Genomic DNA, 15987 nt, shown 5'->3' on the forward strand with positions numbered 1-15987 from the left:
TTGTAGTTACTATTCATATCCTGCATTGAGCCCTTGTTTTAAGCTCTTAAACCTCTCCAGAACAAGTCAGAGAGTATTTCAATCCTCTTTTTTACAGATGAGAACTAAGACGAGGGAAGCCTAGCCCTGACCAGTGGAACCCAAATAACCCAACTAATTGACGTTGAGCTTGGATAAGAGATCAGTACAGTCCTTGTCACACAATAGAACGAAACACAAAGATAGCTTAGAACTGCCCTATTGGCATGCTTCTGACCTATGTGGGACAGAGCTCATAGACCGAGCTCATAGACCTTTATACCGTGGCTGTAGGGTGGTTTCTTGATAATATCCATTCCAAAAGCCAATGGAAAGCCACAACTGTATACCGAATCATTTTTTTAAAAATGGATGCACAGGTCTCAGGTCTTACCCCTTTGGTGGAACTTAATTACCCTTATCAGATGCTACAGTCAGACTCAAGTTTTTCCATTATAAAGTTTTTAACAGAACAATCCATCTAAAAAGCAGGTGAAGTGGAGGTGCCTGGCTGGCTCAGTCGGTAGAGCATGAAGCTGTCGATCTCCAAGCTATAAATTCGAGCCCCATGTTGGGTGTAGAGATTACTTAACATACATACATACGTCAATAAATAGCAGGTAAAGAAATTTATTGACAAAGGTTTACATGTTTTAGGACTTAAATGTCCTCCACATAGTCAAGAGAAAATAACTGACAATGAATAAACAATAGGAGAAAAACTCTTCCACAAAGATCTTCCAGAACTTCACAGCATCACTGGTCAAATGCTATAAAGAGAACTGTCAAGTGAAACCAACAAGAAGGGAGTTTAACAGAGAATTTTAATTTAACAGCCTCACTGAAAAATAAAGAACAAAGCAACCAACCAACCTTCTCTTCTACCCACTAAAAGGAACATCAAAGGGAATCAGGGAAATTTCAAAATCTTGCAAAGTAGTTTTTTTAAAGACAAAAGGGGGAGGGGAGGGACACACCATTGCAAGCGTTAACGCCTAATACAAGAAGACAAGGATTCTAACAAAGTCTCTAAGTCTCTACATATGCGTCACCAAGAATCATATTATTAGAAACAGGCTACATAGACATATAAACTATTTGGTATTAAAAACAGACCTTGCTATATGAACACACAGTATGCCACTTTTATCTCTTTAGAAGAGTAACAGGAGAAAGAAACATTCCAAGTTTGCCCTTTAGCCTGGAATCCCTCAACACTCACCACACAGTGAGTGTGGTCCTGAATTAACAGCTTGCAAAACCCAGGAGACCCCATCGTGTCATTTTGTAAAGGATCAAGATTCAGCACCTAGAGGTCCCCACCCAACCTCTATGCTCGGTGTATGTGTGTGTGTGTGTCCCAGAAATAAGTAACTTCAAGTTGCATTATTAAGTCCACAGGCAAGTTTGAATACTGAGATTTAGCTAGAAAAAGTAGCAGCAAAGACAAAATTAGCTGGAATTCACTAGAAAAGATAAGGAAGATTTTAAATAAAAAACACTTCCAGTTCAAGTCAGAATGAAGGTGAGGGCCATTAAGACCAACCAGCTTTGCAGAAATGTGGATGTTGTGCTGTTGTTCTTTGAAAAACGAGGTCCCTAAGAAGCATATTTGCTCGAGAAAAATATTGTGTTTTCTAAGTTTCTATTGCCATCCCCAAGTTACTTCCAATTTTGTACACTGTTCAAGGGGAGAGCATATGTTGATTAAGATGTCTTCACAGCTGATGCATTTCCAAAAAGTTCTTCATGAAGGCTGCCAACTTCTGAACATCCTCAATCGTGACAGCATTATACAGAGAGGCCCGGATGCCTCCCACAGACCTAGAACAACCAAAGATGCAGCCATTATGAACAAAAGCATCCCGTTAAGGGGATCCCTGGGTGGCGCAGCGGTTTGGCGCCTGCCTTTGGCCCAGGGCGCGATCCTGGAAACCCGGGATCGAATCCCACGTCAGGCTCCCGGTACATGGAGCCTGCTTCTCCCTCTGCCTATGTCTCTGCCTCTCTCTCTCTGTGTGACTATCATAAATAAAAAAAATAAAAAAAACCATCCCGTTAAGCATCATGACGACCCTCTTTCCAGTCTCCAGTTACCCACTCCTGAGAGAAACACAGCACCTGAGGCCATCATGTCCAACCTGTCACCTGAAGGCCCCTACGTGGCCAGCAGGTTCAAATGTCTAATTGTTAGGAAATTCTCCCTAATATAGTGAAGGACCGTCATGCTCACACATCACCTAGATTAACTCAGTCAGGTATCTGGTGGGCCTGCCTCACAAGAAGCAGGGAGCAGGCAACCACTGCGGGGCAGGTGTCTCACTTCCCCGGGGGCGAGGACACATATTTTTCATAGAGCACGCAGGACCCACTCTGCTGTTTAGCAGGAGCAACAGCAATCTGTTTTCTCCAGTCATGGGATGCCAACCTCTGCCATAAAAACCACTGAAGAGATTTTCTAAGGTAATTTTGTTTTTTTGTTTTGTTTTTAAAGATTTAGTCATTCATGAGAGACACACAGAGAGAGAGAGGCAGAGACACAGGCAGAGGGAGAAGCAGGCTTCATGCAGGGAGCCCAACATGGAACTCGATCCCAGGTCGCCAGGATCACGCCCTGGACCGAAGGCGGCGCTAAACTGCTAAGCCACCCAGGCTGCCCCTCAAAGGTAATTTTGACAAAAGCCTGTAGATGTGGTCTATGATGCACCCAGCCAGGGAATCACACTAAGGGTCTATAAGTAAAAATAGAAGGATGCCTAGCTGGCTCAGTCAGTAGAGCATTAGACGCTTGATCTCAGGGTTGTAAGTTTGAGCCCTGTGTTGGGTATAGAGAGTACTTAAAAATAAAATCTAAGGGGTACCTGGCCGGCTCCATCAGTAGGCATCCTACTCTTGATTTCAGCTTAGGTCATGATCTAAGGCTAATGAGATCATGCCCTGTGTTGGGCTCCATGCTGGCATGGAGGCTGCTTAAGATTCATTCTCTCTCTCTCTCTCTCTCTCTCTCTCTCCCTCTGCCCCTCTCCCACCCTTTACCTCAAATAAATACATAAATAAATCATAAAATCTTGGAGGGGGGGAGAGGAGAATTATCCCATGACAACTGTTTTTTTTCAACAAGTTATAATAATTGCTACTCCAAGCTGGGCAAGACTCCTAGAGAGGTAGATAGGTTTCACTCCACATTTGAAAAACTATGAGGTGCAAGGGTGGCTCAGTCAGTTAAGCATCCAATCCTTGGTTTCTGCTCAGGTCATGATCTCAGGGTCATGAGATGGAGTCCCACCTTAGGCTCCGTTCTGGGTGGAGACTGCTTAAAGATTCTCTCCTACTCACCCAAACTGCGCACTCCTGCTTATACGTGAGCACTCTCTCAAAATAAAAATAAAAAAAAAAAAAGAAAGAAAGAAAAACTAAATTCTCTAATGAGCATCTGAACTGGATATATACTCACCTATGCCCCTTTAAGGAAATCATATTGAGTTCGAGAGCTTTATCAAGAAATCTTTTTTCTAAAGCATCATCTCCTTTGGCATTGCCAATGCGGAATGGAATATTCATCTTGCTCCTGTTCTTGGTCTCCACTGGACATCTGAAAAACATATTTATTATTCCAGCTATTTCTGTAATGTGCAACAGCCATTAACAAGTCAACAGAAAAACTGCTTTAAACATTTTGTCAACACAAATAGATTTTAAAAAGTCTGCCCTGGAACTGATCATTTTTACTTGAGGCCACTCTTGCAGATGGAACAGTGAGTTAGCATTCCCTTGTATGACTTATACTTAATTTCCATTAGCCTCAGTTTTCCTCACCTAAATAATGGAAATAATACCTTCATATCAGACTAGCTGTGATAGCTCGGTGACACAACATATATGGATTTTCCAATACATGGCAATCACACGGCAATGTGACTGACCCTTTCTCTACAAGGCTAGAGAAAAAAATTTGTTGGTCCTAACAGTGGCTGAAGGGCTCAGTCATGAACAGTTTTCAAAGCACTGTCACACTGCACTGTCCCAAGCTGTGTGACCTTGAGCAAGTTATTAGACCTGTTTTGTCTGACTTTGCCATCTATTGAATAGTGGAAAGAGTAATGGAACCCACTTTCTAAGTTTGATGTGAGGATTGAGCGAGTATTTATAGGGGGCTTTGGTGGCTTTTAAATGGTCACAAATTCTCTACAGCCATCCCAGCAAGAAGCGAGGTCTAGTTCTCCATACCTTTTTATTTTTTTATATTTATTTATTTGAGAAAGAGAGAGAACAAGCAGGGGGAGAGGCAGAGGGAGAGGGAGAAGCAGACTCCCCACTGAGCATGAAGCCCCACGCAGGGCTCGATCCAGGATCCTGAGATCATGACCTGAGCCCGAGGCAGATGTGTAACCGACTGAGCCAACCAGCTGTTTGAATCTGGCCAGCCTTGTGACTTGCTTTGACCAAGAGACTGCAACATCAGGGTTTCTATGCAACTTCCAAGCCTAAACCTCAAGGGGAATACAAATACAGCCTCTATAGCTGCCCTCTTAAAACAAGGCTGCCATGTAAGCAAGCCAAGAAGAGGCCCAGCAACAGCCAGCACCAACTCCCAGACATATGAGTGAGGTCACTGTAGACCACTGGCTACAGGTGAAGCACCACTGACCCTGTTAGCATAAGCCATCCCAAGTGAGAGGAGCTGAAGAACCACCCAGCTAAGCCCAGCCCAGCCTGCTGACCCAAAGTCATGAGCAAAAAAAAAAAAAAAAAAAAATCGCTGCTTTAACAACTGTCTTCCATGTTCTCTGTGATGCATAAACAACAGATAACTGATACAGTTTAAAACAGTGTCTGGAACATATTAAAAGAACCTAAGTATCAGTTAAATTCAACAAGTTCATCATTTTCTTCCCAGCATCGTGCACAAGGCTTATACAGATTCTCAAAAATGAAGGATGTGTGAATTTTTATGTAGGAAAGGTTAGTATTTTGACTTGAGTTTCTGATCTGAAACATAGGCAGTCAAAATTACATTCCATCGACAATCAAAGGAGACAAATGAAGAGCTGACATCTACTCTGGAATAAAAGAAGAGTAAAATATGTAATAACCACTTCTGCATTTTCAAGCTTATCCTGTTGTATTCTTACACTTCTACTGGGGTGTGATTCATTAAAATTAAACAGCAAATAAAAGCAGTGTGAGGAAGCCCCTATTAAAAGTTATGCTCTCCCCTAAGGGCACATACATAATTCCTACTAAAGTTAATAAGAGTCAAGTGCACACCTACAGGCAGAAAAGACGCAAACGGGAAACCAAATATCTAGTAATAGGCTTTGAGCCTGATTTCTGCACACCACCCCCCTTTCACTAGGTGGTAGGTTTGGTGGTTGACATTTAAATTAAAAATTCATTGGCTACCCTTCTGATACTCTGCTGCCTCAGGCTCCCAACAGGAAGGTCCAATTATAGAGGTGGCACAGCAAAAAGCAAGCCTAATTTAAGAAAAAAAATTAAAAGGAGGGAGAATTAAACATCTTATTTACAGTTCACCCCCACCCCAAATTTGCCCAACCTATCATGAAAGTAGATGGCATCATGACAGTAAATAATCGGCACATGACAAATATTCACACAGTGCCCAAGAATGTCTCTGGTATAAAGCTCAGGGAGGGAAACAAAGATTAAAGGGAATTAACTGCTCCCAGTCTAGTGAGATGGCAGCGTAGGGAATTAAATTTCCAAGGGAGAGGTCTGTAACAGCAAGAAGCACAGAGCTGAGCAAGGAATTCCACCCAAGAGGAAGCTTAAATGTTTCAGAGGGACACGGCAAGGTTAGGACAGGTGAGCATCTACAAAGGCCCAGGGGACCCCCAGCAAGAACTTGGGGAACTGGAGTGTTGGGTTTTGCTGGCCAGGGGTAGAGCTTGGACTGCAGGGGGGAGGCCCTGTCGATTCACCGAAGGGAACTAGATTGGGTCCTTGAACAACGAGGAGCAGTCAGGTTTCCACAACATGAAATCTAAATTTTAAAGAACAGCAGCCACAGAGGAGAGAATGGAGAGTGGGAACACCAGAAGATGAAGAGACCTGCTAGAAAGCTTTTACAAAGAAGTGTCCTGATCAAGGATGCCTGGATGGCTCAGTCGGATGCCTGCCTTTAGCTCAGGTCATGATCCTGGGGTCATGGGATCAAGCCCCTCCTCAGCTCCCTGCTCAGCGGGGAGTCTGCTTCTCCCTCTCCCTCTGCCCCTCCTCCTGCTCAAGTTCTCTCATAAATAAATAGATAAATTAATTAATTAAACAATTCTTTTAAAAAACCAGAAGTTTCCTGGTCAGAAGAAACAAGGCCTAAGACTAGAACAAGGGCACTTGGGGAGGCAAACTCAAATGCCAACAGAGGCCCAGCTGTCATACAAATGAGAACAGGTCTGGTGTGCCAGACTCAGCACAAACTCCCTTTGTTACACAACAAATGTGACTGCCCATTCTTTGCCTCCCCAGAGAAATATGCTCCCACTTTTTCTTTTCAAGATTTTATTTATTTGAGAGATAGCAAGAGCACAAGTGGGAGGAGGAGCAAAAGGAAAAGGAGAAGGAGCAGCAGACTCCTGGCTGAGCAGAGCCCAATGTGGCTCAATCACTGAGCCACCCAGGCATCCCTGAAGCTGTGTTTCAAACACTGCAGGAGCTGCAAGCACCACTGTGGGCTGCACTTGGCCACCGCTCCCCAGTGTGCAATCTGGGCAGTCACTACCAAATTTCAGAGGCAGGCAGAAGGTGCCAAGACTGAGAGTAAGGTCAGGGTGGGTCCTAGGCAGCATGTAAAACCCCCCTGGTAATCTCAGGACTACAAAGACAGAAGGACAAACTCCATGTGCTGCTTCCCACTACTGTCTATGATAATATTGGAAAATTGGTTGCATGACCTTATAAATTTAGGAAATCCTGTGTCAACAGGGCTAAACTGGTTTCTTGACTCCTAAACTTCACAGAGCCCGTCATAAGTTCACATGAATTTAAACTCCCCAGATGAGAAATCCTACAGGGACACAGTTTTCCTCAAATGATGTGATTGAAAAATGCTTTGGGTCTCTGGGACTAGTGCCCCAGAGTGGCCACTGAGAAACATCAGGACTTCTGAAAGTAGCAGAGTGGATGGCGTGGGGCCAAGGCACAGCTCCCATAATCACCCACCTTACAAAGAAGGTGAGCGTTAGCATGGCCAAGTTTCAGTGATGTCCTTCTATAAGGACAGCTGAGAAAGAATGAGGAAGACTGCCCTGTGAGAAAGAAGCCCACAAAATGCTATAATCAGGCCTCTCCTTACTGCCAGATTTTTTTTTTTCAGATTTTTTTAAAAAGATTATTTATTCATGAGAGACACACGGAGGGTGAGGGGGTGGAGAGAGAGAGAGGCAGAGACACAGGCAGAGGGAGAAGCAGGCTCCATGCACAGAGCCCGACGTGGGACTCAATCCTGGGTCTCCAGGATCACAACCTGAGCTGAAGGCGGCACTAAACCGCTGAGCCACCAGGGCTGCCCATTACTGCCAGATTTTTAAAATAAAATATTAATTTTAAATTTTGATACGATTTATGAAAATCCAGAGTAAAAATACAGAAATCTACCATCTTCTTCCTACAGAGGGGGTTCCCACTGATGTGCACTCCCCAGGCTCTTCTTAAACATACAAAGATGTATAGACATGCCCAACATGGGACTCAATCCCGGAACTCTAGGATCATGACCTGAGCCAAAGGCAAGACGCTCAACTGCTGAGCCACCCAGACTTCCTGAAATGTTGTGGCTTTGTAAGTGAATTAATAATAGATGCATCCTTTCCTACACTTGCTTTTATCTTCTGTCCAAATAATAGAACCTGGCCAGTCTCCCATGTCTGTTCACAGACCTCCCTCACCTTTCTCACTGCACACATTATCCCACACTGTGGATGGACCCCAGCGGCTTTCTTCCCCTTTTTTTTTTTTTTAAGATTTTATTTACTTATTCATGAGAGACACAGGGAGAGAGGCAGAGACACAGGCAGGGGGAGAAGCAGGCTCCCTGTGGGGAGCCTGATGCAGGACTTGATCCCTGGACCCAGGATCACAACCTGAGCCAAAGGCAGATGCTCAACCTGAGCCACCCAGGCGTCCTGACCCCAGTGGCTTTCATCAGACGCCTCCTGATGGGCATCTGAATAATCTGCAGATCTTCACCTAGCAGGACCAGACTTGCAGGTACCACACCTCTGGATCCATGAGTAGAAATGACAGCCATCTACTTGGCAATAAAAATCCCTGGTCAAAGATTAAGAGTTTGAATTGTGATGGGGGCTGCACACTTCACTCCAAACTGTCCAAGTTCATACCTGACACACCAAGTGCATTCCTTGGCCTGATGTCATCAATCGTTATAATTTCTGATTAGCAGCAAAAAAGAAAAAAAAAAATCTCATGGTTGTAATCTTTTTACCCCCCTAGGCCTGTATCTTGCCACTTGCCTTTTTTTTTTTTTTAAATTGGAGTTCAATTTGCCAACATATAGCATAACACCCAGTGCTCATCCCATCAAGTGCCCCCCTCAGTGCCCATCACCCAGTCACCCCCATCCCCCGCTCACCTCCCTTTCCACCACCCCTTGTTCATTTCCCAGAGTTAGGAGTCTTTCATGTTCTGTCTCCCTCTCTGATATTTCTCATGGTTGTAATCTGCATTTCTTGAAGAGGTTGGCCTATTGGCCAGCTGTGTTTCTCTGGGTCTCTGGCTCATACCATTAGTGACCACCACCTCATTGTTATTTGGTTTATTTTCCTTTTTCATTTGTGGGCTCTTGCCTATACCAAAGATAGTCACCTAAATTTTATGCTACATACTGTGAAACTTTTCTCATGTCTGTCATTTTTCATTTTCATTCCATTTGTGATATCTTAAGCTGTGCAAATTTTTAAAATTTTTCACATAATTAGACGTCTTTTTGTTTTATGGCTTCTGAGTTTTACAGCTTGTTTAGGAAGGCCTTCTACACTTTCTACATTCAAAGAAACTCCTCTATTTTCTTATGGTATTTTTATTTCAGTTTCTTCCATTTGGATCTTTTAACTCATTAAAATTTACTTTTGAGTATGGCATGATGCAAATATCTAGCTCTATAATTTTGTCTAAAATGGATTATCAATGCTTTGAACATCAAAACCTCAAAGTTGGGATCACTGGGTGGCGCAGCGGTTTGGCGCCTGCCTTTGGCCCAGGGCGCGATCCTGGAGACCCGGGATCGAATCCCATATCAGGCTCCCGGTGCATGGAGCCTGCTTCTCCCTCCGCCTGTGTCTCTGTCTCTCTCTCTCTCTCTCTGTGACTATCATAAATTAAAAAAATAAAAAAATAAAAAAAAAATAAAACCTCAAAGTTATGAACATGCTTTTCTTTTACTTTTTTAAAAAATATTTTATTATTTATTTTAGAGAGCAAGTGCATGAGTGGGCAGAGTAGAGGCAAGAGAGAGAATCCCAAGCATCCCAAGGTGGGGCTCAGTCTCACAACTCTGAGACCATGACCTGAGCAGAAACCAAGAGTCAGATGTCCAACAAACTGCATCATATGGGCAATCCAAACATGCATTTCTACCTAATTTAAAATGCCATTCTTGTGACGCCTGGGTGGCTCAGCGGTTGAGCATCTGCCTCTCGATCAGGGCATGATCCCAGGGCCCCAGGATCGAGTCCTGCCATCAGATTCCCTATGAAGAGCCTGCTTCTCCCTGTGCCTGTGTCTCTGCCTCTCTGTGTCTCTCACGAATAAATAAATCAAAAATCTTTTTAAAACTTTAAAAATAAAAAATAATATTAACAATAAAATAATTTTTTACTGGAATTTTTTTTTTTTTACTATTCCACTGGCATATTGCTTATCTGTATGCCAGTGTCCCATTACATTACCATGGCTTGTTTTTGGTAAACCACATGTTAACATTTTATTAATGTAAATACGTATTCTTAAAATTTTTCAGCTATCCTTCTGTATTAACTAACTTTTCCAGATGAATATTTGGATTTTTAGATCTTACATGGCTGGGACGTCTGGGTGGCTCAGTGGTTGAGTGCCTTCAGCTCAGGTCGTGATCCCAGAGTCCTGGGATCGAGTCCCATATCGGGATCCCCACAGGGAGCCTGCTTCTGCCTCAGCCTATGTCTCTGACTCTCTGTCTCTCATGAATAAATAAATACATAAATAATCTTAAAAAAAAAAAAAGAACTGACATGGCTATTGCAGCAAATGGGATCTTTTTAACCTCTTTAACGCTTTTTACATTTATTTCTGGAGTATGGGAAAGTAATTGGCTTTTATGTATTTAGCTGAAGTAATCACAATTCTGAACTTGATCATTTCTAAGTTTTCCACTGATGCCTGCATTATAGAGTCACATCATCTCTGGTCTGTGATTGTTGTAGTTTCTCGAGAGTAGTACATAAGCACCCTGGAACCAGCACTCCCATGACCCTCCTCATGTGCATACCCTGGCTTGCTCCCACTTCCCGGCCACCTTAACCTCTCTGTGCCTCTGGAAAATAGGCTTCATTTCTGCTCCACAGGGCTGCGCTGACAATAAAATGTGTCAGTAGCTATAAAGCACCAGGGTTCTACCTACTTCCCTTATGTTGAGGTTATTGCTAGGCCCATCACACACTCCCCTCCTTCCTAGGGTCTGGTCCCCACGTGAAGGTACCAAGAAAGGTGATCTCAGGTCTCGATATGGGCGCTATCACTTAGATATCTTTAGAATATCAAAATTCAGCATTCTGTGTGCTTTCCATAGTAACCCAAAATAATACTAGGACCTAACTCTTAAGGAAGGCTCCCTAATGCCAAGTATGGTTTATGCAAATTAACCCACGCTGGAGCCCATGTTCTAAACCCCTGTTATATAGTCTTTATTCATATGGATTTTCACTTAGTCCTCAAGACAGACAGACAGAAGTATGTACCACCATTACACACACTGTACGGATAAGGAAATGGGAGTCTGGAGCAGTCAGGTCATTGGCCCAAGGCCACATGCTAACAAGTGGCCAAGAGGGGGTTCTCTGCCCTGAATGCTACACTGTGCCCATGGGCTCAAGTCAGGGTCAATCAGCGCCATATGGGTGGTTAGGCCATGGGATGAACATATGGACTTCGATGGCTATCTTATCTGTCTGGGCATCTCTGCCAGGCTCACTAGCAGAGCTGGTGTGGCCCCCAGGAAACTGCCCACAACTGTGTTCAGGATTGTAATTCTAGCGTACTTGGTATTCCTCTTTAAAATCACTCACCTCCCTTGTGGTACCATATTTCTATAATTTTAAAGAAAAGCAGAGAATTTCCTGAAAATTAAAGTGACTATAAAGAGTAGATACCAACACTGAGGAGGGAACAAGTGGAAAGCCTGCTGACTCCAGTAACAGTGTCCTGGTGGGAACATCACATGCTAGAGTGACATTTTCTGGGCGGGCAGCCCAGGGCAGATGGAAGTTCCCAGAAAAAGGTTTATTGTGAAGAAGATGAAAATTCTAGGTCAAGGCTGTGCATAAGTAAATGAAAAGTTCTGGGTGGGAAGGTGACCTGATTCCCCCAGAGACAACCCGCCTGCCACGTTGGCTTAAGCAGGCTGCCTTCTGGGAAATGCCAGGTTGGGTGCTTGGAGTTTTTAGGAGCTTGGAGGAAAAGGAATCCCAGGGATTCCCAGGGTTCCTCCTAAGTTTTGTTTTGTTTCTAATTCCCTGGGTTTTTCCAGAGGCATTAGCATTCTTTCTGTCCTCGCACTTTGTGCCTATACATCTCCTGAGAAATAAATGGAGCCTAAAGCCAATAATAGAAAATTTGGTCTCTCCTCCACAATAGCCAAGTGTTTTCACTCACATTCAGGTTCTGAGTACTCTTTGGGAGTCAGGAAAGATACCTTGTTCTTCTGAGTATCCCAGAGCCTAGAACACAGCCCAGAGTAGGTGCTCAGAAACATTTACTAGATGGGTAGATGGATAGGTGGATGGATGATAGATGATGGATGGGTGGGTGGATGATGGATAGAAGGGTGGGTGAGTGGGTAGATGAGCAGACAGGTGAACAGAGGACTGAACAGGTGGACTAAATATGTCTTCAGACCTTTCCAGACCTTCCTTCTAATCTCAGCACAAACATCCCCTCCAGGCAACTCACTCTTTGCTCCCCACACACAATGTACTTTCTTCCCTCAGTACCTTTGCAGGGGCCACTCCCTGCTTTCATAAAAATTCCCAAAAGTACTTTTGCCTTCTAACTCTACTCATGCCCAAGGCTCAAGCTCAGTCAAAAACCCCTGTACACCTCAGGCAAAGCAATATCATGTTACCACTCCAAGCTTGTAACTATTATTTAGCCCCTGGCGCTGAATTCCTTGGACCCCCCCACAACCACCACCACCACCAAGCCCCCCCTGGCTGCACTTGGCTCTGCTGAACCATGCACAGGCAAAAAGCACAGTGTGCATCCCTTCCCCCAGACTGCTCATGGGAGAGGAGCCTAAAGGCTAAGGCATCCAGCCAAACCCGACTCCCCCAGGGCCTGTGGCTGGAGGGTCACTGCATGCCAAGAACTCACAGGAAAGGCAACAAGCATTTTCAGGGCAGAGGTAGCAGTAGCATGCTACTTTATCCTAACTGCTCCAAAAGTATATCCCCATCTCCCACCCTTGGGTGGTCATGGGGATGTATTAACAGTTAGGCTTCAAGCATTGTTTTGTCCATCCTACATGGCACACTGAATTCTCAAAGAGTATAAATTCTCCAGTTACTATTGGTCAGTTGCTATCCTTGAACCCGAAAGAGTAGTGGTCGCTAAGGAGGAGGTCCCAGGCTTTGTAAATGACTATGTTTACGTATATGCATATAAATGTGTATAAACACAAATATACACATGTGTACGTGCACGCATGAGCACACACACACACACAGCATAAAATTTCATAAACCTGTATGTCACTTTAAGGACAGGGAAAGACAAATGAAAACATCTCTGTGTGCCAGGCACTGCACTAGGTGCTTCACACCTACATTCTGGTGAGAGTTCTATGGTAGGGGACTGGATAGTGACCCCCTAAAAGATACACTCATGTCCTAACCCCCAGGGGTTGTGAATGTGACCTGTTTGGAAAAGGGGTCTTTGCAGATGTAACTATGTAAAAGGTCTCTAGTTGAGATAAATAATCCTGGATTATCTGGCTAGGCCTTAAATCCAATGACCAGAAGTGAAGACGCACAACAAAGCTGACGTCAGAGCCTAAGGTGACACACCACAAGCCAAGAAATGCCTGGAGCCACCAGAAGCTGGAAGAGACAAAGAATGGATTCCTCCCTAGAGCCTCTGAAGGGAGCCCAGCCTCGCTGACATACTACACTTCAGGCCTCCAGAGGAGTGCGAATAGACTTCTGTTGCTTTAAGCCACCAAAGCAATACATCTTTGTTCCAGTGGTCCTAGGAGACTAACACAAGACCCATCATCTTAGTGGTCCTAGGAGACTAACACAAGACCCATCATCTCCTGTACCCCTCAGAGGTGCTCATCCAGTGGTGGACACAAAAGAGTTTAACTAGAAGTCTCCTCATACCATAGCCAATTCCATTCACAGACAGCATTCCTGGAGTGGTAATATTTGTCCTATAATAAGGGAAGTAGTGAGCTATCCTAAAAAGCTAAGTGACCTAGGGGCACCTGGGTGGCTCAGTCGGTTGAGATCCAACTCTTGATTTCGGCTTAGGTTGTGATTTGGGGGCTGTAGGATCAAGCTCTGTACTGGGCTCTGTGCTCTGCGCAAAGTCTGCTTGGGATTCTCTCATTCTCTCTCTCTCCCTCTGCCCCTTGCTCTGCTCATGCAAGCGTGCACGCTCTCTCTCTCAAATAAACACATAAATAAAACGTAAAAAAAAAAAAAAAAGGCAAATGACCTGGCTGAGGGGACCAGGAGTGGGTATTTATACCAAGGGTTTCCAGAGGAGTCTCTGGGTAAAGCTGAGACCTTCCAGCAAGCACAGTGTTTTTTCCCAGGGGACACAGAGAGGAGGCAGACAATGGGAGAAGGGTCTGCCCCAGCAGGAAATGAGACATCCCCAGGAAGTATCTTTCATGAAAAAAACATCACCACCCCCTGGGGAAGAGGTCCCTCATCGTGGGATTCCCAGGTGGGGATGCACAAGGGAAGAACTCACCTGTTCCCTAATCCTGGGGCCTGGGACTACCCAGTTCACTGCACTTCCGACACCTCAAGAAAGGGAAATATGTCCACTTCTCAAAGGTACAGGACATACACAATTTAAAATTCACAAGAGGCAAAATGTGAGATAAAGCCAATCAACTTACACATAGAATCCTTGAGAATTATCAATAATATCATAGATCATTTGCGATTTGATGGAGCTGAGCTTCTCCATGGCTGCTGCACCACCATTGTTCTTAATCCACTCCAGGACCAAGCCCATGACATAGATGCTGAAATAGAGATTAAAACAAATCCATTACATGATAATAATAATAAATTTAAAAATAAGACAAATCCACTTAGTTCAGCTTTGCAAAAGTGGAAAGACATTCAAGCAAACTATTGTTTAAGTCACACTAAAACACACTTAAGAATGCCATGGGACAGACAAGATGAAAGCAGGCCATGTGCAGACCAAGGACAAAAGTGTGTCATGAAGCAAGAACTAGGATCCATCCAACTCTAGGCCCCTGAAGGTCATTCAGAACAAAGGTTTAATTAGACTCCTCTCTGGAACTCACACGGGTCTCCATCTGTCCAGCCCAAACCCTAATGCAAACTCTCCACAACACCTGGAACACACTTCCCTCTCTCCCTTGCAGCAAGCTTCCTCAGGACTCTGGCTCCCCACCCCCACCCAGTTAACCCCTTCACCTCCTACACTCCCTCTGCCCATACTTCCCATAGTTTGTACCTTCATTCCCTTATTTTATATTTCTCTGTGCCCATGACTTGGACTCTGTGGCTGTAGAGGATCTAAAGCACCAAGGTTCACCTTTCCCACCCCCAAGCCCTCACAGGGGGCCCTCTACCGCGCAGGAAGTAGGGTGACACGATACTAGGAGCACAGGCTCTGAGTCAGTCCTGACTCTAGTCCCACTGCTGCCACTAAGAGGACTACCCATGAAGAGTCACCTTGGGAATCCAAACCTCGGCTTTCCCATCTGGAAAGAAGGAGGCCTCCCACCCTATGGTGGACACCCGGCATTTTAGCAGCCCTGATGCTCCTAAGCCTGCTCCCACCCAACAGGCAGATCCAGCTGGGTCCTTTGTCCCCTGGCCTCACAGCAGGGCAGGGGATCTAACCGAGCCAATCAGAGCCCTCCCTAGGATTCTCGCCTTGGCAGTGAGGACACAGAGGCCAACCTGTGTGTTGGTGAAAGTGTGAGACATGAGGAGGAACATTTGAAGGAGGGACACCTGGGTGGCTCAGTGGTTGAGCACCTGCCTTTGGCTCAGGGCATGATCCCGGGGTCCTGGGATTGAGTCACACATCGAGCTCCCTGCAGGGAGCCTGCTTCTCCCTCTGCCTATGTCTGCCTCTCTGTGTCTCTCATGAATAAATAAAAATCTTAAAAAAAAAAAAAAAAAAAAAAAAAGAACATTTGAAGGAGACTCCTCTGAGAAAATGAAGCCAATATTCCAGCAGAAAGAAGCAAGGATCAGGAACAGAGAGCAGATGGGGTGGGATTCATGTCCCTGGTTCCAGGGGGAACCACCGCACCTCAGTGAGCTTGGGGGTGTTCCCTTCTGAACCAAAATGTCAACTCCATCACCTTTAAGACCTTGGGGCTCGAGAGGACTATAGAAGCCTAGGAGGCAGGTTCAGTGAAGTGCTCAGTGCAGGGTCCAGCACATGGCAAGTAGGTCCCACAAGTGTAGTCAGTGACATCTTCATTACCAAGGGCTCAAAACTAAACCAAACGGAGGACCT

At 44.7% G+C, this 15987-nt stretch overlaps 1 protein-coding gene across 1 annotated transcript in view; it reads right to left on the reverse strand.

Moving 5' to 3' along the window:
• Window positions 1-632: 632 nt before the first annotated feature.
• The window catches only part of PSAT1 (phosphoserine aminotransferase 1), a 31693-nt gene continuing 16338 nt past the window's right edge, over window positions 633-15987 (reverse strand). The window contains exons 7-9 of the mRNA XM_041746189.1: window positions 14375-14503; window positions 3473-3610; window positions 633-1842 (exon numbers count right to left, since the gene is read on the reverse strand). Coding sequence (XP_041602123.1) covers window positions 1737-1842; window positions 3473-3610; window positions 14375-14503 — 373 coding nt within the window. The 3' untranslated portion in view covers window positions 633-1736. The remainder of the gene's footprint in view (window positions 1843-3472; window positions 3611-14374; window positions 14504-15987) is intronic.

The sequence above is a fragment of the Vulpes lagopus genome, chromosome 2 (assembly GCF_018345385.1).
Source record: "Vulpes lagopus strain Blue_001 chromosome 2, ASM1834538v1, whole genome shotgun sequence".
In the NCBI taxonomy this organism is placed as follows: Eukaryota; Metazoa; Chordata; class Mammalia; order Carnivora; family Canidae; genus Vulpes; species Vulpes lagopus.